Source organism: Dipodomys ordii, unplaced genomic scaffold, assembly GCF_000151885.1.
Source record: "Dipodomys ordii isolate 6190 unplaced genomic scaffold, Dord_2.0 Scaffold26, whole genome shotgun sequence".
Classification (NCBI taxonomy): Eukaryota; Metazoa; Chordata; class Mammalia; order Rodentia; family Heteromyidae; genus Dipodomys; species Dipodomys ordii.
The window spans coordinates 5,023,663-5,046,893 of record NW_012267242.1 but is presented as its reverse complement, the minus strand read 5'-3'; the positions used below and the strand labels follow the sequence as shown (position 1 = coordinate 5,046,893).

At 37.1% G+C, this 23,231-nt stretch overlaps 1 protein-coding gene across 2 annotated transcripts in view; it reads left to right on the top strand.

Annotated features, from left to right (window-relative positions):
* Positions 1-22,561, top strand: part of Esrrg (estrogen-related receptor gamma) — a 416,227-nt gene extending 393,666 nt beyond the window's left edge. For both annotated transcript variants that reach the window (XM_013015075.1, XM_013015076.1), the window contains 2 exons: positions 11,112-11,381; positions 22,025-22,561. In XM_013015075.1, coding sequence (XP_012870529.1) covers positions 11,112-11,381; positions 22,025-22,269 — 515 coding nt within the window. In that variant the 3' untranslated portion in view covers positions 22,270-22,561. The remainder of the gene's footprint in view (positions 1-11,111; positions 11,382-22,024) is intronic.
* The last annotated feature ends 670 nt before the right edge of the window (positions 22,562-23,231 follow it).

The window sequence follows — 23,231 nt, the reverse complement described above, 5'->3', positions numbered from 1 at the left end:
TGATAATTTCCTATCTGTGCCATGCATCTCATGGATAACATATTTCTTCCACATACTTTCATGAATACATATGACACTTTGTTTTTAATGGCCTGGGACATAAATCCTTTGACTGGCATTTATGCAGAAGACCTCTGATTTTTCCCCCCTCTTACTTCTCTTCCTTTTAGGACATATATTAGAGATACTGAATTATGATGCCTTTTTAATTTAGGAAAATCTATAGAAGCACACCTGAAGGATTATTTTCTGTTATAACTAAAGTAAAAACAATTTTTCAAAAAGGAGAAGACAGCAATATTAACTATACAAAGACTAATAATCAATCTGATGTTGAAATTTGTGTTTCTAAAGCAAGGGGCAAATTAGATAGATTTGAAAATAGGTTACTTAAAATTCATATAGAATTTATGTGATTTTTTTCCCATGAGATGCCACATAAAATTGATTCTTGGCCATTCCAAAGTGTACAATGGTCACAATTCTTTTCTCTTTGGGGACTGAGAACTAAAATCCAATGTTGGATTTTTTTAGTTGAACTCATAAGAAATTACCCAGCTTCTCCCAATACCTATGCCGTTCTTGCCTTAGCCCTTGTATACGGGTGGTCTTTAACAATGAGAAGATTGTAACATAAAGCCTTGTTTGATGAGCCTTAAAGCCAGCAACTCTGCCTTCACTAATTCTGCCAGAGTGGTAGGAAAAGGGATGATCCTCTCACCCACTTTTCTTTGTTAGACAATGTTTGATACAAAAGCAGATTGGGGGACTGGGAAGTTGGCTCAGTGGTAGAGTGCTTACCTCGCATGCATGAGTCCTTGGGTTCGATTCCTCAGTACCACATAAGCAGAAAAAAGCCAGAAGTGGCACTGTGACTCAAGTGGTAGGGCACTAGCCTTGAGCTGAAGAGCTGAGGGACAGCGCCCAGGCCCAGAGTTCAGGCCCCACAACTTTTTTTCTTTGCAAACCTCAGCAAATTAATAGGGAGATACATCTATCATCAAACCCACCATCACTTCTTGATAATTTATTCCATGTGTAGAACATACTTTCAAGTTATTATGTAGAAATACATATAACAGATTCTCTTTAACTGGTAAACGTTTCAGCAGGTTCCTTTAAAACATTTGTGTTGAACTTAATGTGTAATATAAAAAATGCTCATGAATTATTCTTATTTGAAAATATTTGGCATTAGCCAAATAATGATAATCCTAGCTACTCAGGAGCCTGAGATCTAAAGATCGTGGTTCAAAGCCAGCCCCAGCAGAAAGTCTGTGGGACTCTTATCTCCAATAAACCACCAGAAAACTGCAAGTGGCACTGTGGTTCAGGTGGTAGAGCACTTTGAGCTGAAGAGCTGAGGGACAGTACGTAGGCCCAGAGTTCAAGCCCCACTACTGACAGCATATATATGCATATGTATATATGTATGTATTTGGCATTAGAAATAGTAAAATAATGAAATATTAAAGTATTTAAAGAAAAGTTAAGAAAAACACATCAGCCAATACTTTGTTATTGGGTTTTTTTTTTTTTGTTTTAAAGTCCATCCAAAAATTAAAGTTCAAGTAGGGTGCAGGTAGCTTACACCTTTAATCCTAGCGACTTTGGAGGCTGAGACCTGAAGATCGCAGTTTAAAGCCAACTCAGGCAGAAAAGTTCCCATGAGATTCTTTTTCTTTTCTTTCTTTTTTTGTCGGTTGTGGGGCTTGAACTCTGGGCTTGGGCACTGTCCCTGCACTCTTCAGCTCAAGGCGAGCACTCTATCACTTGAGCCACAATGCCACTTCTGGTTTTCTAGCGGTTTATTGGAGATAAGATTCTCACAAACTTTCCTTCCTGGGCTGGCTTTGAACTAACATCCTCAGATCTCAGCCTCCTGAGTAGCTAGGATTACAGGCTTGAGTCACTGACTCTGGACTTTCCCATGAGATTCTTATCTCCAATTAACCACTCAAACACCAGAAGTGGCACTGTGGCTGAAGTGGTAGAGCACTAGGCTTGAGCATAAAGAAGCTGAGGACACTGCCCAGGTCCTGAGTTCAAGCCCCACAACTGACAAAAAAATAATTTCAGTTCAGATTGCCTGTCCAACAGTTATACAGCTTTTAGAAGGACATATAACTTTTGCTGAAATGTAACAAATAGTGTGCTTTATTAATAATCAACTGGTCCATTTACTAAAACTCTGAATGATTATCGAATCATACTTTTTATCCTAACATTTGTTTTAGCAAAATTCATCATCGTGTATTCATCTTATATTCCTTCTCCAGGTCTCCATTTTAAATGAAAGAAAATGTTCCTCCACAGACATAAGTTGATTTCCTCTTATAGATGATGTATATTTAGTAAATGGGCAAAAAGTAAATTTGTAGCAAGTCAAGGCAAACCTGCACCTGGCTTAGTATCAATATTTTTCAACTCCCTATTTGATTTCCTCAAGGCCCTACTTTGTTTCTTTTAGATTTAGTTGGATCCTGTTTTGCTTTTTCCAGTAGCTGCATAGGGCTATGTCTCTCTTGTTGCTGGCTCCTGCCTTGGTGTGTTCAGACATAATAAAAGATGAGAACAGAGAAGTTCCATTTTTGCTGATTGTATGTATCTAATTCGCTGCTTTCAACTGAAAAGACCCTCTTAGTCTCCAAGAGCTTCTCATAGGCAATTGTACTATGGCTTGGAACTTCTGACAAATGAGTACTTACTTAGCAAGAACTCACTGTACTTAAATGAATGAAGGTAGGTGCCATTGAATATATTTTTATTCCTTCTTTCCCTTTGCTGCTAAGAATAAAAACCTAGTAGTTTTAAATATTCATGGCCTTTATAAAACACATGGAAAATGTCCTCCAGGTCAGTTTTTACGGGGAATTACCCCCAAATTAGATTTTGATTCTCCTAAGAATTTTTGCATCAAGAAAACCTCTACAATTATTTTACTCCAGCTATTTAACAGGAAAGAAGTAAAGACTTGTTTTTATGTCTAACTTAATAAGGTTAGAATTTCAGCAGTTTAAATTTTTCAGCTACAGAAAATAAATGTGTATTTCTTCAATGTATTGTCAAAATAATTATACAAGTAGGATAAGTAGAGGCATTAATCACAGATACTTACAAATAATGAAAAGTCATTGTGACACCATTGTAGAATCTGTCATGACTGTTCTTTAGAAACATAGGAGATACAGTTAGAATTCAAAAGGTTACTCTAATTACAAATTAATGAGAAACTGTCTGAGCTTAAGAAATTTAGGCAAAATTTTATCCGAGTTTAAATGTCTCCGTTTAAAAGCCTATAAACTGTATCGTGACTTATAACTAAAGAGTTTTTCAAGTAATCAATGCTTTAATAAATGTTTAGTGAGTGAATGGAAAAGCCTCAGACAAATGTTTGGGCTGTGTCTTTATTCATATTTTGTGAAATATGAAATATTTTGACTTCTGGGATGGTCTCTTCATTCCTAAATTCTCAGTATTCATTTCCTCTCTTACCCCATGTTGACTGAGCCCTTGCTATGTAACGAGCACAGTTGCAGGTGCTGGAGTCCCATCATGGAGCAGAGTAGAGGGTTCTCCACGCTGAAGGGCAAATGACTGTAAGAGGGATGCAGGCACACCGATCAAGCACTTGTGCCATCTACTCCCTGACCAGTCTTCACTTCTACTGAGATCTTGATCGCTTATCATGCTTTTTCCCTTCATCTTCACCATTCCGTTGTACAGCTGTCCCTCGATACTAGACTAACAATGATCATCGTAAGAATAGAAACCATCGTGTGCATTTGATGAGAATGAATTTGGAAATATAAGAAAGAAAACTTGGTGATGGGTGAATTGGAGACATAAGAATGAGGCAGCAGGTGATGGTGCTGCTAGTCACCAGGCTGGAAATTTGTGGAACTGTGAGATTTGACGCTAGGGTTGGGGAAAAGAACATAGTTGAAGTGTTTGGCTGTCCTCAACGTAGTTACTAGAGTAGGATTTTTTTTTCCCCTTTAAGAAATACAAGAGGAAAGGCAGGAAAAGATAAAGGGTCTCCACTTTGTGCTGGAGATTTTGAGCTTTTTCCTCTAAGGGATATAGAAGTTAAGAAAGCATTTTTATCAATGGATGGCACACTTAGATTCCAAATTTAAGAGATCACCTCAACAGTTATGAGTTGGATGAAAGAGACAAACACCAGATATAAGGATTTTGATAAGGAGACTAGATTGTCCTCAAGGAGATGACAGAGAGCTGAACTAAAACTGTGAATATGTCCCCAACTTTTTGGCGGGAGAAAGGGCCAAAACTGAGCTGATAAGAGAGGCCAAGTTAATACCATGGGTAGTTGCGAGGTCTCTGGACCTCTGGGTTTGTCTTTCCCCATATTAGCTTCTCCCGTTAAGTATCATTGCCTGGCAACAAATTCTTATATAGGAGAGGATATTTTGCACCAAAATGCTTTCCATATATAAGACTGTGGAAATGAATGTCAAACTAATAGATCTGCAAAATTCAAAATAGAATGTATACAAAGCTTAGGGGAAAGCTTGGAAGGTCATGTGCTTGGCATGTGCAAGGCCCTGGGTTTAATCCACAGCACTCTTCTGCCAACAAGAAAATAAAACCACTGTGTGTGTATTATGGAAGCTTGATTTTACAAAAAGTTGTGTTCTAGTTCTGGGCTTGAACTCAGGGCCTGGGCTCTATCCTTGAATTTTCTTGGCTCAAGTTTCATGCTCTAGGCTGTGTCTTGAGTCCCAGCTCCACTTCCAATTTTTTTTGGTGATTAGTTAACTCAATAATAGTCTGAAGGGATTGCTTGGCCACGCTAGTTTCAAAGCACCTTCCTCATATTTCAGCTTCCTGCGTAGCTAAGATAACGGTCATGAGCCACCAGCACCTGGCAAGAGACTTGATTATTTTTTTTATTTAATCAAATGTTGAATCAAATTTGATAGGGACTTCCTGAGCATTTCTTGAGGAGAAGAAAGCCTGCCTATCTGTTGTCCAAACTAGGCTAGTTTCTCTTTAGATTATTAGCTGATGCCCCAATATGACACTGCTAGTGAGGCTTTAATACAATTTTATTCAGAGCACTATTTGGAGATGCTTTCCTTTTGCCTTGATGGCCAAATACATTTGAGTCACATCATAAAGGAGAGCTTTCAAGATAAAACGCTCTTATTTTCAGCTAGGAAAAGAAAGCCACTAGATGTCCCAGCTTTAATACAACTTACTTCATATTTGCCTCTAAGGTATTATTTTATTCTTTTTGGCTTGGATGAAAGGACAGAAGAGAAAAAGTTGAGGCTAGGTAAGGAGTTTGGAGAAAGCTAAGGGGAATCATTTCAGCTGCTCTCTAGTCATTCAGAAGTAGTGATAAGTTGGAATAAGCAAGGACTTCCAAAGAGGTCCAGTATGCTTAATGTAGAAACAAGAAATCTCCATTATCTTTAGCCTCCCCCCACTTCCAAGGTAGATTGGCAGATTGCTTTTAATTTTAATTGGTAGATTGCTTTAAATTTTTCTAGTAAGCTGGATGAATAAAGAGGAAAAATTACTTCAAAGAGCATGTCCCCATTTTGGCGAGATGGGAACGCATCTTTCAAGTCCTGTAACTACTCATTAGCTGATTACTAGCTCATATTTCCACAAGCAGTCATTGGTTAGTTGCACCTATAAACTCAACTAACAGTGATAATTCTGTCTTGGACTAGGAGATATGACCATTATGATGTTACTTTTATGGTATTTATGATTCTATTCTCTTCCCCTTTAGTTAAACACAATTATCCTGATCATTTGTTCTGTTTGATTGAAGTTGGTCATTTCTCGATGCCCTTCCTCTCACAGAATAATATATAAATCCAAATTTTTGTTTTTTAGATTCGTGACTGTGCATTTTTACCTATAAAATTACTTTTTAAAACATAATGATCCCATAAATTCTATATAACAACTACTTAAAAATCTGAGAGTAAGCTCTAGTAATATATTTTTCATGGAATCAACAAGTATCCAAACAAATGATCAAATTAACATTGTATTCAAATAACTGATATCTGTATCATAATCATCTAAATGAATGAAGACTCAAAGAATAGTATTATTGGTATCTTATCAAATGCTTAAGTACTCATCTAAAGATGGAGACCATAATTATCATACCTTTTAGAGGAATTTTATATTTTTTTAGCAAAATGATTCTTATGGCATCACAAAGGATTTTCAACTGTCACCTGACTAGTTAGCCATCTGTAGCTAATTAACACTGGCTTCCAGTGAATTCTAGTCTATGAGAGACATAAGCACACACTGATGCATATATTTATAAAATCTCTAAGACCTCACAAGTCCTAGAACTGTATGTTTTGTGAATCACAGAACAAGGATTAAAGTTTGCCCATATTTTTTTTACTTTATCAGTCATTTAGTCAATGACATTATTTTGTAAATTGTATTTTATTTTCAAGATGCTATACCGAGGGGTTACAGTTACATGAGTACGGTTATAAGTACATTTCTTGTTGAGCATTGTAATATTTTAAGATGAATAAAAATACAGATCAAGTTCATCTCTAATGAGAGAAAGCATATAAGCATCTATTGTAGCTAAAACAACACGTTCATGCCATTTATCTTAGCTTCCCTACTTCCTGAAAGCATTAGGTTTATTTGCGTGGAAGCAAGAGAATTTTATGCTATATTACTCTGTGATCCCCGCCAAATGAACTTTGCAGCTCACCGAGTACTAGGGCATCATTATGATTCAAGCACAATATGCTATTTGTTGAAATGATTTACTTTTTTTCTCAAACGGAGAATCTATGATTCAAAAACTATAAGCAGGAAAATCCATGTCAAGATGAACAGATACTAACAGATACCCTGAAGATTGAAAATGCTTGCTCTGTGTTTCTGAGAAGAACATGCCTAGCAGGGGTTAAACCCAAAAGCCTGGGCCGCAGCCTATTTCTGTCAGCACTCTGTTCAGGAAATAAACATTTATGCTTTCTGAAATGAAAGTGTATTTTTGAAGACAGGCCGTCAGATAGTTTTTGCCTTTCACACTTTCCTATGCTTAGCCTTTTTCTTTTTTTGTAAGTTGTCTGTGAAATGCAGAAGTTTGCCAGGCTGAGGGGACACAGAGTGCTTGACAAGTGCCCATGACACCTCTGTCAACCCAGGAAGTTCCCAGCTGCAGTAGGGCAGGAGGATTGGCACACAGCGTGCTTTCCGCAAGCCTATCACCTCAGGGCTACCTGTCTCCTGGGAAGCTTTTCAATCCTTCCCAATGATGTTATTCCTAACTGTCATCTGGTTTATTTGGAGCACACTGGATTGCAGATAAACACGCTATTTAACTGCGGGTCAAGCTAGAGAGTAGTTCTACTAAGCAAAATGCCTGCGATACATTAAATGGCACTGACTCCAGGACACAGATGAAGAGAGATCAGAATTGTCAGCGATAGGCATGGAATGGGCTATAGCTGGGAAAGAAGAAGAGGGAAAAAAATGTGCCATGCTATCAGAGTATTTTAAAAAGCTGTAATCTGGATGAACATTTGAAACTATAACCTGTCACACACCAAAGATTAAGATCCCAGGATGTACAAAACATGAAGTTCAAACGACATAGCTGTGCAAGATATTTGATTTCACTTCAGAAAGAGGTCACTCTCCAAAGATAGCTAAATATTATAGAAGATGAGGTCCTCTCACTGTAGCCTGATAGCTATAAAACATCGTTAAAGGTCCGATAGAAGCACAAACAAGTCATTATCATTTCGACCAAAGTATGCGTGAGCCAATAGAACAATCATGTTCTTAGAAAATTCCTTAGGTTTGGTTTAATAAAACATACATCTTCATTTTACCTCTTGGCCATTTAGGTTTTGATAGGATGCTCAGGTATATTAATACAGAAATTATTTTATCCATGTGTCTTTATGGAATTGAAATGCAACCTGAAAGGGGCAGATAAAAGAATTTTATGGAATTAAAATAAAATTTGTGGTAGGCATTTGGCCTCCATAGTGTGGTCAGGTTATCTAACTGGGATGCCATTAGGCAGGGTGGGCAGAAAATTATGGCAACTTCAGGGCTACAAAGGGTTAAATTGTGAGACAGCTATTCGTAGACCACCACACCAAGAGATAAAAATCCAGACTTCTATTTTGTAAAGCATAGATCATCTTTTAGCAAAAATTATACTTTAACCAACTGAAAGAAATTCAAAGATACCAGGCAAGCAACTCTGTCAAATTTTTTGTTCAATAGCTAGCCAACAAAGAAACAACAACATGGAAAAAAAAATCTCTTCTTTACTTTTTTTCCTTGATGGAGCAAAAGTTAGGCATATAGATGGGATTACACACACACACACACACACACACACACACACACACACACACAGAGGCACGCAGTCATCAACATATTAAAAAAACAAATTATAGGATCAACCTTAAAAAATTAAATTTTATTGCTTTTGGCTTAATTAAACCCCAAAGAACTGTGTGAAACATTGTTGTGGCTGAAAAATTGTTAATTTGTGAATAGCAGGGACAAAGGGGCCCCCTGTGCAACTTTAAAGTTTCTAAGCACGTAAATGTCGATAGTGTGCCTTCTCCATCATCAGCACTAAATTCACATTGATGCCTCTTTTCTTCTCTGTATCGATCCTTCCATGAGAACGTAGATTTGTATCTGTTAATTAATGCGTCCTGAAACAGCGTTTGTATTAATCAGGCAGATAAGAAAAATTGGATGCCTGCACCCCCTCCCTGACAACCGTAAAAGTGCTGGCCCTGATAAAATCGTGGATGGACCTCAATAAAAAAGTTCCTCCTTCCACTCAATAAACTAATCATCCTGCTTTTAATTATTCGGCAGAAAGATGTGTGGAGATTGGAGAATGTGTAAATCTATTTACTAAAGGCAGTGTCTGGGAGGGAGAATTGGGCTGTGATACCAAAGTGCTCTAGGCCACACGCTTGCTCTGTCCATCTGCTGATACAGAAACTGCTATTCGGGAGCATTGAGAGGAAGAAGAAAACCAAGGCAAACTGAAAAGACCTTTTCCTTTCTGCTCAGAACTTTCCAGATCATTTGTTTTGCTTGGAATTAATTTACAAGAGAGATTCCCCTGTCTCTCTTCTCGGGTTAAATATTTGGATTTGCTGTAGATCCATTTTCTTGGAGGATGGGGTATATGGGAAGTGAAAAAGACCCATGTGAATTTTGTGCCTCTGTGTGTGTGTGTGTGTGTGTGTGTGTGTGTGTGTGTGTGTAAGCATCTGTGTGAGTATGATTTGCTCCCAGTGAAAGCACTTAGAAACAAATCTCATTATTGTCCTTTTGAAAATCATTGTGTACAGGATTCACACTTGCTATATCTCAAGTATTTGTTAATTTGACACTAATTTAACTAAATTTTGTTAACACTAAAGGACAAAACAAAAAAAGAAAAACCATTTATTCAGCCCAACCAAAAGAGGCTCCATCAAAATAATCACAACAATATGAAAGCCCTTAACAATGAAAGAAATGCTTTTTAGGCCTGCCCATAAAGACCCCTTTCAGAAAAAGCTCCACTAATCCCTTGTGATGATTTTATTAAATTCGTTGTATTTTGTGGTACCAAATGACACTGCACGAGTTCTCACCATCAGGTCAGGAAGGAAATCATTTCCTTTATTGTACTAATATTACATCAGACATGATTAGCTTGATATAAATAAAAATGATAATAACAATGACCCTATGCAGGTAAAAATGCCTAGAAAGGAAGTAAAAACTACATTTCTAGGTGTTATTACCAAAATAACTCTCCCCATCCCCTCTGCAGGAGTACTGCTGAGAGGACTTTAAATCCTGGTATACTGTCTCCAAAGATGTGACTGGTCAGACTTGGAATTCCTGGGAATACCAGTCAATGGAAGATTTGTTTTGAGGATTCTTGGGAAAAGCATCTGCTCATCAGAAATCTTTGTTGTGACTTTTTTTTAGAGTATAGATCTAGATCCTCTGAAGATGAATAGAAATATTATCTATCTACATGTACATTTAATTTATATATGAATTATACATATAATTATATATAATATAATTTATATATATGCTTAAAATAACAATCTTTCTTTCCCCATCAAGGACATTTAACTTTTTTCTTTTTATATGTATTCCATAGTTTAGAAGGGACTTCAAATATGCTTTTTGTATTATGCCTAACATTTCAGTAAATAATTGAAGCAGTCAACCAGACATTTAGGGTTTAAAAAAAGACATAAAATGCAGAAATACTTACCAAATGTATAATATAGATTAGTATTTAGATGGTATTTTAGTTCCAAAATACAAAAAATAATGTGCAATTCAGTTGTCTTTTTCAATGTTAAACAGCCAGAACTGACACAGAGCCAATACATGTATTCAATATCTTCTTTCCACTAAGCCCTGGTATTTTTTATGTTTAACTATTTAAATAGCTACAGTGTATTAACTATAGCTTTTGTGTTTGGTGTGGCACACTGCTAAGTGTTCTGATTTCTTATATACACTTATTTTTTAAAAGAAATTCCTATGAAATGTTGATGAGGATAAAATATCCAATTAAGCAGATTCATCTTGTAATTCCTCATGACTACCATAGAGAAATAGTTCCAAGTTGTAATTTGCTGTGGGATTTAAATTATTTTCCTTTCTTTTTGAAGGGGAGGCAAATGGGCTTTTTTATTTGTTTTTATGTTCATCAACATAAGTTTTTATAAACTATGTATTTGAAAACTGGACTTTCTATAATACAGTGCTATAAACTTTCCACCAGAAATAAAGAATAAAGATTACTTAGTGTTTTCTTTGCAAATAGAAGAAAGAAAACACTACCTCTATTATGCTCTTTTCAGTTGTATTTATAAGGATTATGAAAACACCAATCAGTTGAAGCTTGTGACTTTTGCTTTACTGTTCACAGAGCGAACCAGGGAGGTTTTTTTAAAGAGCTTCTAATCAAAGCTCAGCATCATTTTGAGCTCTGATGCAGAAGCTAGTTACCATATGAAGCTAATGTTGCATTAGGAAATTATGGCTTTCAAGTAACTCGATCTGCCCATCTTCCCATACAGGCTTTTCCACGCTGTCCTTGGCGGACCAGATGAGCCTTCTGCAGAGTGCTTGGATGGAAATTTTGATCCTCGGTGTGGTTTACCGATCACTTTCATTTGAGGATGAACTTGTCTATGCAGATGATTATATCATGGATGAGGACCAGTCCAAGTTAGCAGGCCTCCTTGACCTCAATAATGCTATCCTGCAGCTGGTGAAGAAATACAAGAGCATGAAGCTGGAGAAAGAAGAATTTGTCACTCTCAAAGCTATAGCTCTTGCTAATTCAGGTTGGCTTGTTGTCACTGGTTATTGGTGTATTTTCTCTTATGTCAGGGTTTGTTTACTCCTTCCCTTCCCTTGAGTGATTGCCTAGACCTAGTTTGTTAATTTTGAATTGAGCATAATGATAATCAATATATACCTTTCTGATGGAGAATTAGAAAATAAGAGAGATAACTTACAAAGAATTGTTTATCTTATTTGTTTATTGAAAGCTGGATTATTTTTTACCACCTCAGGTATGTATTAATCTGGATAACAACAAATAACCCAAGAGTTGTTGATGAAATAGCATGAAATGGACACCCTAGAGACAAAATTAGCTCCATTATTTTATTTGTTTGTTTGAGGCCTAAGTTAAAGTTATGTATTCACACAAACTACTTTTCTTCTCAAACAAAAAAAAATGCCAGTTTTGCAGTTTTGGAAATCTATTTAGTGCTGCTTTTCATTTTGGTTACCACAGAAGCACTTCCACTCTGGAGTTTTCTAGAAGTCAAATTCTGCTGATGGAGTATTTCTTTCAAAGGCACCACCTACGCAGCAAGGGTTAAGAATTATGGGAATAAATGTTCTTTGCATTTGAGCTGAAATGTGCTAAAATAGGGAGCAACCTCTGATAAGTAAAAATCGTTGGTGCTTTGTTGTTTTTTCCTTTGTGCCTCTCCTGATCCTTTATTGTGGTCTTAAGTCTGTTTTAGCATTTGCATAAAGTTCAGGATAGATCCCTCCTTAATGACGTGCCGATCATTAGATACCTGCATGTCAATAACATGCTCTGATGCTGTGTACCATTGACAGTCACACCGTGCCCCTCCATCTGCTTTTGTTTTGACCCTATCTTTGAACTTTATCTTGGTTGCTGGCCAGTAGTTTTCCCTTTAATTACAAGAAGGAAACTGTCAATAAAATCTGTTAAATGGGATGCAATGAGTGGCTTGAATGGGCGGATGGCTATTTGTTCAAATTCTGCAGCATTCAAGGTATTGACAGTTTGTTTTCTGGGGCCATATGTGACGATCAATCTCAGGCTGGGCTCAGCCGCGCTGAAAAATGAAAAACCAGATTGCTTTTGCTTACTTGTGGATGACGACTTTGTGATTTGGCGCGGTCCTAGTGAGATGAGACCTTCTGCCCAAATTGCCCCCATGAGAGCTAGGGATGCGTGACTGTTTTTAGAAATAATTTTTAATTGATTTTGTAATTAACAGTTCATCTACAATATTGATGCATGAATCCTCGGACTGATAGGAGGGAAATTGTTTCCAACAATGAAGTTGTACTTTCCTATTTGTCCTCACAATGAAGTTTAGTATCTCACAGTTTTTATTGTGAATATAACTTCCTCTCCACACCATTCACCCATCTTCTTCCACTCCCCTATAAAACTTAAAAATAATAAGATGCTTTTTGATAAATAGCACTAAAGTTAGAATTCTACAAGAACCCTTGCTCTGATCACTAGAAGATCAAAGTGGTAGAAAGAATAGAATTTGTTTGATTATTGTTCCTTAGTATAGACTTCATATTTTAGTACTTCTCATAATGAGATGAATGATTTTACAGCAGTGGTTTGGGGGAAGAATTGTATTTGGTCATCATAAAACAGTTATTATTTAAAACATTTACTTTGTGAAGTTTTGTTAAATAGACTAAGCATATTTTATAATTTTTATGTTTCACATCATCTCTAAATTATTAGCTAATTGTGAATGCTAAATGAGCTAAAACTTGGTCACCAAAATTACTGAAGTTTATCATTTCATGTGTTAGATGTACAATTTATTGCTAAGTAATGTAAATTATAATATCTTAATTAGTAGCCACATTTTTGTCCTTTTGTATAGAGGTAGAATCATTAATTTTGGTCATATATAAATGTTCTAATCCCATGTACTCTGCTATTCGGAGGAGGGAAAATGACCTACTTTATAGCAATAACTAACTCGTGATTAGAAAGTCTTTACTTTTAAAAAGTAGTTAATTTTTCATATTTAAAGACCAACATACTTAAGCGCTCCCTTTTCACAAGTTAGAATATAGTTGGGTAGCATGATACAATCTTTACCTTTTTAAAATATATTTTATTGTAAAGATACTGTACAGTGGGATCTTTTTCTACAGGTGATTCTAATAACTGTTTAGCATTTTAATACCAAGAAAAATTACTTGAAAGACTATTATCCATATAATTTCACTTTCCCCTGTTGTATAAATATACCTTTTTTTCTCACTCAAATAACTCTATTGCTTTAGTTTGGGGTGAGCCGTTTGGATAGTCACTTTTTTGTTATTGTCAGCATAAGGCTAGTTTAATTCCCTTTTGACCATTACTTGGAGGACTGTAATAACATTGTAAATTCAAGCTTTCTCAGGTCCAATGTAAATTCTTTAAAATTCTGATGAAAACATCTTAAGATGAAAACATCTTAATATTTTTCATAGATACTATAGAAAACGTCCAGTTAGTGTTTTATTTAGGTATTTCAGATTAGCATAAGAAAAATTTAGGCAACAAATCTCTTTCAATGTAATTTGTGTAGGTATCTTAGCTTTTACTATATGACTGTACATGTTAGTAATAAATGTCTCATTTATCTACATTTTGCCTTAATTTGAGCATCTGTCCTCATTCAATAATTATAAATGTGGTGCTTATGCTTAAGAAACAGGCAATTGGCTTCCTGATAATAGCTGCCATATTTTTTGTGGCTGTGTCACTGTCACATGTAAATTCAGGAACTCTTACAACATAGGAACCTCATTGTTAGTCTAGATCAATGATCATATGTATGGCCAAAAGAACAATATGTCAGGAACAAACATGGTAATTCTCACATTCAAATCTTTGAAAAAAATGTACAGAGTCACTAAAGCTATATATCCTCTGAGTTCTGAGTACTCAATCTTGAGTACTTACAACATCTCTGATGCATCTATAGGATATCAAATTTAAAAAGAAAACTCAGCCCCAGTTTTCATAGGATAATTTCATGTGATAGTTTCCTATGCCTACACCAAGAGGTCAAAATGATCTCTGAAATTCTTTCCATTTGAGACATTCTATGATGCTGTGATTCATTTTATGTTGGTATCAGAGGAAATAATGAAATGTTGCTGTAGTTGTTCAGTAAGGTTATATGTTAGATTCCATTCTTTTGATTGATTCTGTTAATTCTTCTAGCTAAGAATTTGTTCAAAACTATTTTTACTGGTCATAGGGTACAAGACTCATTTCTACCTGATAGAAGATTGCAAATAGTTTGTTATGAATTACTTTGAGCCTGATAAATTTGCTCTTTGCTTTTTGTGTGTGCATACATGTGTGTGTGTGTGCATGCACACATGTGTGTATACCAGTACTGGGGCTTGAACTCAGGACCTCATGCTCTTACCTAATATTTTTTGTTTCTTTATTTTCTCAAGGCTGACACTTTACCACTAGAGCCATGCCTCCATTTCTGGCTTTTTGCTGCTTAACTGGAGAATTTCTGTATGTTTGTGTGTGTGTGTGTGTGTGTGTGTGTGTGTGTGTGTGTGTGTGTGTGTGTGTTGTTATTCAGGGCTTGAACTCTGGTACTGTCCCCTGGCTTTTATACTCAAGGCTATCACTTGAGCCACAGCTCCATTTCTAGCTACTTTTGCTAGTTAATGAGAGATAAGAGTCACATTGACTTCCCTGTGTAGGCTGGCTTTAAGCCATGATACTCAGATCTCAACTTCTGCTACCTCTTCACTTTCATTCTGGGGAATAAGCACATAAAATATTCTGCCATTCCTTTCATTTCTTTCAGCATTCTTAAGGTAATGAATGAGCATGTGATTAGGAAAGGAGACAAACTTGTTGGAAATGGCCTCTGATATTATGAAAGATTCAAATACTTACCAGCCAAGTTGGCATCAACATTCACTCATTAAAATTATCTTTAGCATTTCAAATAACTGGAGTTAGAAAGGTGCTGGAAACTTGTAAGACATAAAGAGAGGGAGAAGGAGAAAGGGAGGAAGAGAGAAAGAAAGAGAAGAAAGAGGGAGAGAGAGACCTTGACCTTAAGTAATTGTAGGGAAATAGAAAAGATTTAGACCAGAAACCCTTTTATATAGGTAACCCTAACAATGATACCAGCAATTTTCAATTTATGAGGAAATCTCAGAGAAGTAAAACTAGGAGGACCAGGAGGGATTTCTATGGTACAACATTTCATGTAAATACAGTAAGAGCTACTTGTGTAGCTACAGAAAGTGTGAGAGAAATCTAGGCTTTTAAGCCAGAGCAGAAATGAGGAAAGCAGGTCCTCTAAATAAAAAAAAAATTAAATGTATCTTGATGAAAAGCTATGAAATTAAGAGTCCTGATCTCATTCTGGTTGAACAGAGAATCAGAATTATCATTATTCTTTAGTATTAGAATCGTGACTTCTCTATGTTGGAAAAGACCCTAAAAGATTTCATTTTATCCAGCCCCCTATTTTAGGATTTGAGCTGCTTCTTTGGTATCTGCTAAGTGTTTTCTACAGTCTTTATAAGAATTCTGCTTGATCATTTTTAGAGATACCGTACTATTAGTAGTTTAGTATTTTCTCATTTGCTCTCCACCTCTCTCCCCATGGTCTTGGAAAATAAAGACACACTGAAGTATATCACTTCATGCATTTGTTTTCTGCGCTTCTCTAACAGATCACCAAACTTGATGTAAAACAACACCCAGTTATATCCATTTAGCTTGGGTCACGGAAGTACCTAATCAGTTTCACCAAAGTGTGAGACCAGGTGTGTGCAGAGCTCTGCTTTCTCTGGAGGCTGGGAGGGGGGGGGAGGAGGGAGGGGACAAGGTCTTTCTTTGCCTTCTCCAGCTTCTTTAGTCTAATTCTTAGCATTGCTTTGCTCCTCCATCATTAAAGCCAGTGGCCCAGAAGTTTTCTCAGTGGAAATGTTTTCTCCTTCCCATTGTCCTTGAGGCCCCATCTAGATAATCCAAGATGATCTCCCCTCATTATTTAAAACCAAGTAGAGTGGATTCTAGGAACAAGGCAGTAGTGGCAGGTAACTATTTTAATCTCTTTCTCTTCAATAGAAAAAGCTTTTCCACTTTCATGAAAAGTCTTTTCCTGACCTGGCTTTTAGGGTCACTGGAGATTGCAAAATGGTTCTTTGTAATTTTTTTCTTTCTTTCTTTTTTTATTTTGGTAGTTGAGGTATGCTAAAGTAATGCTTTCTTTTTTCTCTTATTTTATTACCAGTGATATAATTTGCATAGAAAAATTACTATAAATGCTTAATGTGTTCTTTGTTTAACCATTTTTCAGAATAAAATACTGTGTTCTATCATTAGAATATCATTATAAACACACATATTCAGATATGTTTCATAGATTTCAGTTTTTTAAGTTCAAGTTCTATTTTCAGCTAGTGGAACCCCCTTCAGGTTGGCCTCTTGGATCTTTTTGAATAACTTAGTAGCTAAGAATTGTATCCTAGGTGTTTGGTATTATATCCTGCACCATCCTCATTTTAAGTACTTCCCAACCAGAATCTATAACCAGAGTACAAAATTACAACCTGTGATCTCTGCATACATTTTGAGTTCAGTTTTCTTACCTTTCAGTGGACAGAGGTAGGAACACCAATACATAGTCTCATGTGTGAGTGTGTGTGTGTGTGTGTGTGTGTGTGTGCATGTGCGTGCGTGCTTGTCTCCAGGATACCTCTCACCTTGTTCTATAAATCTCTATATGTTTTTAATTTTGCCATCTAACTGCTCTGGCATTTAGGGGTATTTTTGCTTTTTTACATGCAAATTTAAGAAGATTAAAAATTTTACTGCTACCCCTGGCATTTTCTTAGAATCCAGTCTTTTTACTTTCAAACAAAACTTTATGATTCTAAGTTCTGCCTCTTGTAGTCTGTCTAACTTTAGTAGCAACTATTTGTCAACTACTGTTCTTCAGGACCCAGATGTTTGCTAACCATGGGACCACTCTGTTGGATAACTTGCTCATGAATTTGGAAACATGAACTCTTAGAAAGCAGGCCTCTCATCACAGCCCTATCCTTTCCAATCTACTCTGCTTAAGAGAAAGACACTGTAACCCATGCCCTTACTATACTTCTTTATGTAGGTGGCTTACAGACAAAGAATGTTCACACCTGTATTCCAGAGTGCTGGTTTGTACAGATTTAACTTGGAAAATACTTTGCATATTTCTAATATGTGTATTTCCAACACTATTAAGTATTGCCAAGAATGAGAAGCAACAAGCACTGAAGACAGTTCCCAAATAGCTTGTGGACTCTCTCAAGCAACTATACCTATACCCCATGCAATTCATAATCTTATTTTAGGGAAGAATGTTTTATGACAGGTAAGGGCTACAAATAAAAACACCTCGTGCCATGGCTTGAAGACTCATTGGCTTGTATAGCTGCAGGAGTAGGGGTGCCTCACAATCTTTCCAAAGTCAATGATTAGAAGTAAATAAACAATTCTTTAGGATTCCATTCACAGAGTAACCCATCAAAAGTCATGCAAGCATTCTATTTTATTATTATGAAGGGCTGGGACTCAATACTTCGGTGGCCACCTATGTTTCCTTTGTACTCTATCTTTTCAAAGCTTGATTCTTTTTATTTACATTCATTTATCTTATTGTCCAACCCCAGTTTGGCTGAATTGCCTAGATTTTTTTTTGTAATACTGATGTCCTGGATCTAGCCCCAGCCCCAGTATTGTGATTTAATAGGTCTGGGCTTGGGCCCAAGTATCCAAGTATCTTTAACAGCTCACCCTATGTTTTTAATGTGCAGGCTCAGCCTGTCTGGTTAGTTCATAAACCAGTGATCTCCATTAATAAGTTTAACTGATTTCCATTAGCACAAATACTGGTACTAGTTCCTTTGATGCAATAGTTAAAAAGAATCTGGCATTAACAACCAAAGCTAAATAATTACATAAATTAATGCCAGTTCTATTGAGCCTGGCATCAACATGTAAATTTAGCCAAAAGAACAAAGCCACAGAGCCAGAACTTGAACTAGCATCCTTAATGGAGATTAATATTTTCTTCAGCAGTCTGCCAGCTGAATCATGGTCTAATTAAATAGTTCAGATTTAGTGAGTTTGCATTTCAAGTATTAGCAGATCTGAGAATGGGCAAAGCTAAAATGAGTTAGAATCTTTTTCTGTAAATGGGAAGTTAAATTATCATAGTAATTTGATTAAATCATTTTTAAATCTCTCAAGCTAAATCACAGCCTTTAAAGAATAGTTTGAAGTCTTAATTGCTGTTTGTGAGCGTATCTCTCTGCTATTTGTTCTCGCCTCATTTCCTATGACATGGTCTAATATATCTCCTGCGGAGCAAGAGTTAGTGGGAAAGGAAAGGCAAACTACGAAGGCTGAGGTGGCTGTAGCTGACTTGGAGTTTTAAAAGGTATACTATAATAGCAAAAGGAAATGCATCCTGCAATGTTTGAGTAGTTAGAACCAGGGTCCAAGGAAGGTCTTTGGACATCCATTTGGTAACATGAAGAATGGATATTTCTAACAATTAGCTCTGTCCCTTGCGAAATAGAATGACTACCACTGCAGACGCATTCACTAGGAATGTCAAGGAGAACGTGGTAACAAAGATAGAAGGTTCATTGGCATAAGCTCTGAGGTCAGCTCCCTTTCATTTATTTGGGAAAGGAAATCTGACAAGATTCACTATCACCTATTGGAGCAAGAACCCATGTTTAAATCAGATTTTTACATTCTCTGGCCACCTGGTTTGTAGGGCAATTGGGAAGTGAAACAAGAAACTATTGACCCCTGCAAATGGATGACTAATAGATGATCCATTTATTTTTCTTCTTCCAGATGTGCATTTTGTTCTACTTGGTTTTTTTTACTTAAAAAATATAATTCTTAGCTGGAGGCTGGTGGCTCACTTCTGTAATCCTAGCTACTCAGGAGCTGAGGCCTGAGGATCACGGTTCAAAGCCAGCCTGGGCACAAAAGTCTCTGAGACTCTTATCTCCAATAAACCATTCAGAAAAGCAGAAGTGGCACTGTGGCTCAAGTGGTAGAGCACTAACCTTGAGCTAAAGAGCTAAAGGACAGCACCCAGGCCCAGAGTTCAAGACCCACGACCAACAAGAAAAAATATATATATATCTTTTTCCATTAATTTATTTTTCTCTGTTTTCATGGATAAATCTACCTCATCTCATTATCTGAAGTATAATCCTTTTTGGGGTAGAAGGGAGGAAGGATCAGTCCTGGGGCTTGAACTCAGGGCCTGAGTGCTGTCTCTTAGCTTTTTCACTCAGCATTATTGCCCTACCACTTTAGCCATGGTTTCATTTCAGGCCTTTTGGTAATTATTTGGAGATAAGAGTCTCATGGTCTTTTCTGCTCAGGCTAGCTTAGTACAAAAATAAAAAAAGTACACATAGGAGGCCATTTATTGAAAATATTATTCTAAGTGTTGTCTGAGGTAAAGTTGTGCAAAATCCTCATTTGCTGGCAAGAAAGCTTGTATTTCCCAAAGGGAAAAATGCAGATGGACCAAGACTTTAATTAATAATTCTGTGTAAATGCATCGTATCTAACACTACACTGAACTCAAGAAATTCTTCATCCTTTCAGGATGAAGCATCCTACATGGGCTATGTCACTGATTAACAACAACAACAACAAATGATGTCTTCCAATTATTGAGTTGTGAAATAGTCCTCACATTTATGAGACTGCACTTTGCCCCTAAAGGACTAATTTGAAAATCTAATTCAATCGAGAAAAAGAAGGGTTAACAAGGTTGCCACAATTATTCTTGTGAGAAATGTGAGATGTGGGGGGGGGGGGAAAGAAGTTACAGCTCTAGCACTAAAACAGACACTTAATTATATACAAGTTTGAATCATTTAGCACGTTTTATTGATTCTGATGACAGTTTATCTGTTAATTACACATAATAGAGTCTTTTGGGGATTCTTCATGTTTAATAATTCTAGATCCCCGAGAATGCTGAGCGCTAAGATACATGCAGTTAGCCAAATCTTTCATATGATGCAAATATAGATTCCATGAATGAAAAAGGAAGAATCATAATTTAAAATGAAGTGGTCTAACATATAATGAAAAGAGAGAGATGAATGTAACCAGTACTGTGTGTTTTTTTTTTACTTCTATGTATTCTGCTTACTGTTATTTTTCTTTTACATTGTTATGGTGAGTTATTATACCACATCAATGGCGAATTAGCCACAACTTACGTTAATAGTTAATGCAAATAAGTGTTACTTCTAAAGAAATTTTCTACAAACTGCAATGCTGTTCTTATAAGTATTTACAGTTATAGATTTAGACTCTTGGTAGAGTCACAAAAGGGAATTTTTCCAAGTAAGGAATAGTGGAACAGTATCCTCCAGCCATGGACCCCTTTTCCTGTGAGTGATTTCAACCTAGGCTTCTCTCCAGCCTGGTTTTTTGGTCATAGAATAGTCTTACTTGTTTTCTTTTCTTTTCTTTTTTTTTTGGGGGGGGGTACGGTCGTGGGGCTTGAACTCTGGGCCTGGGCGCTGTCCCTCAGCTCTTCAGCTCAAGATTAGCGCTCTACCACTTGAGCCACAGTGTCACTTCTGGCTTTTTTCTTTTTGCTTATGTGATGCTGAGGAATCAAACCCAGGGCCTCGAGTATGCAAGGCAAGCACTCTACCACTGAGCCACCTTGCCAGCCCCGTCTTACTTGTTTTCTAGGTTATCTTTCCTTAGAAACAAACATATAATTTCTAAAGTTAAGCCTCTCCTCAATTTCCAGCTTTTTGATGGTTAATTGGAGATAAAGAGTCTCATGGCCTTTTCTGCTGGGGCTGGCTGTACACCTCAGTCGATAGGATTATAGACAGACATGAACCACTGGCACCCAGCTTATAAAAAAGCATACATTTTAAATAACATATATTTTGTAATAATTCCCACGTTCAAAGCTAGCCTTAGAAATTGTCACATGAACTTTTAGTGAAGAAGATAAAGATTTTGAAATAGAGGGCTATGAACAAATTATAGTTTCAATCTTAGAAAGTTAAAAAACTACAACTTGTGCAGGGCGCTGATGGCTCACACCTGTAATCCTAGCTACTCAGGAGGCTGAGATCTGAGGATCAGGGTTCAAAGCCAGCCTGGATAGGAAAGTCTGTGAGACTCTTATCTCCAAGAAACCTCTCAAAAACCGGAAGTGGTGCTGTGGCTCAAGTGGTAGAGCACTTGCCTTGAGCTGAAGAGCTGACGGACAGCGCCAAGCCCAGAGTTCAAGCCCCCAGACTGAAAAAAACAAAAAAGCAGCTAGGTGCTGTTGGCTCACACCTGTAATCCTAGCTACTAAAGTCTATGAGACTCTTATGTCTAATAAACAAACAAAAAAGTCAGAATTGGTGCTGTTTGGCACTAGCCTTGAGCAAAAGAAATCCAGGAACAATGCCCAGGCCCCAGGTTCAAGTCCCAGGATTTTTATGATGGTTTGAGAATTTTTACATTCCTGTGCATCACATATATTGTCCTGTCGTTTTCTTGGTGTATCTGGTGTAGGGTCTAGTTCAACTTTCGAATGTTAAGGTATATGAACCTACTGTTCCTCACAGGATGACCTTTGCCTCCTACCTTGTTTTACAGACTCTATGCATATAGAAGATGTTGAAGCAGTGCAGAAGCTCCAGGATGTCTTACACGAGGCCCTGCAGGATTATGAGGCCGGCCAGCACATGGAAGACCCACGCAGAGCAGGCAAGATGCTGATGACGCTGCCCCTGCTGAGGCAGACATCTACCAAGGCTGTGCAGCATTTCTACAACATCAAACTAGAAGGCAAAGTCCCCATGCACAAACTTTTTTTGGAAATGCTAGAGGCCAAGGTCTGACTAAACGCTTTCTGGGCCTTCCCATCCTGCACGTTGAAAAAGGGAAAATAAACCCAAAAGTGATGTCGAAGAAACTTAGTATTTAGTTAACAACAACAAAATTCAATACAGACTGCACTGATACTTTAGCAGCAAGACTCGAAGAAGCTTTCAGATTCCTCCATGTCTTCCTGATGAGTTTCCTTTCGCCGCATCTCACTTTCCTTTCTTCTGTTTTTCATTTTCTTTTCCTCTCTTTTTCTTCACTCTCCCATTTTCACTCTCTCCTTTCATTTGCTGGCTTCTTTCATTCTTTGCCTTCCCTCCCTCCCTCTCTCCTTCCTTCCTTCCTTCTTTCCTTCCTGTACTCTCCTCCCTTTCCCTCCTTGTCCTTCTCTTTTATTCTGATTTTCAGCTCTTATTATAAGAAAACCTTCCATTTTCCCTCCTCCCCTTCCCTCCCTTCCCCTCCCTTGCCTCTTCTCCTTCTTTATCTCTTCTGTTCCTTTCCCTTTCCCTTTCTTTCCTCTTCCTCTCATCCATTCCCTCCCTCCCTTTCCCCTACCCTCTCCTTTCCTCCCTTTACCATTTCCTTTTTCCTTTTCCTTCCCCTTCCTTTCCTTTTGCTGCTGAACTTTTAAAGTTCTCTAACTAAAGAGAGATGGAAGCCAGCCCTGCCAAAGGATGGAGATCCATACTATGGATACCAGTGAACTTATCGTGAACCATGATGTCCCCATGACTAAGGAATCAAAGAGAGAATGACACACCTAAAAGGACAGTGCAACAGACACGAATTGACTGAGTGCAGTATTAGATTTCCTGGGAGCAGCCTCTAATTAGACAACTCAAGCAATGTTGCATCATCGGCTGCTTCTTATCATCGCTTTTCCATCTAGATCAGTTACAGCCATTTGATTCCTTAATTGTTTTTTCAAGTCTTCCAGGTATTTGTTAGTTTAGCTACTATGTAACTTTTTCAG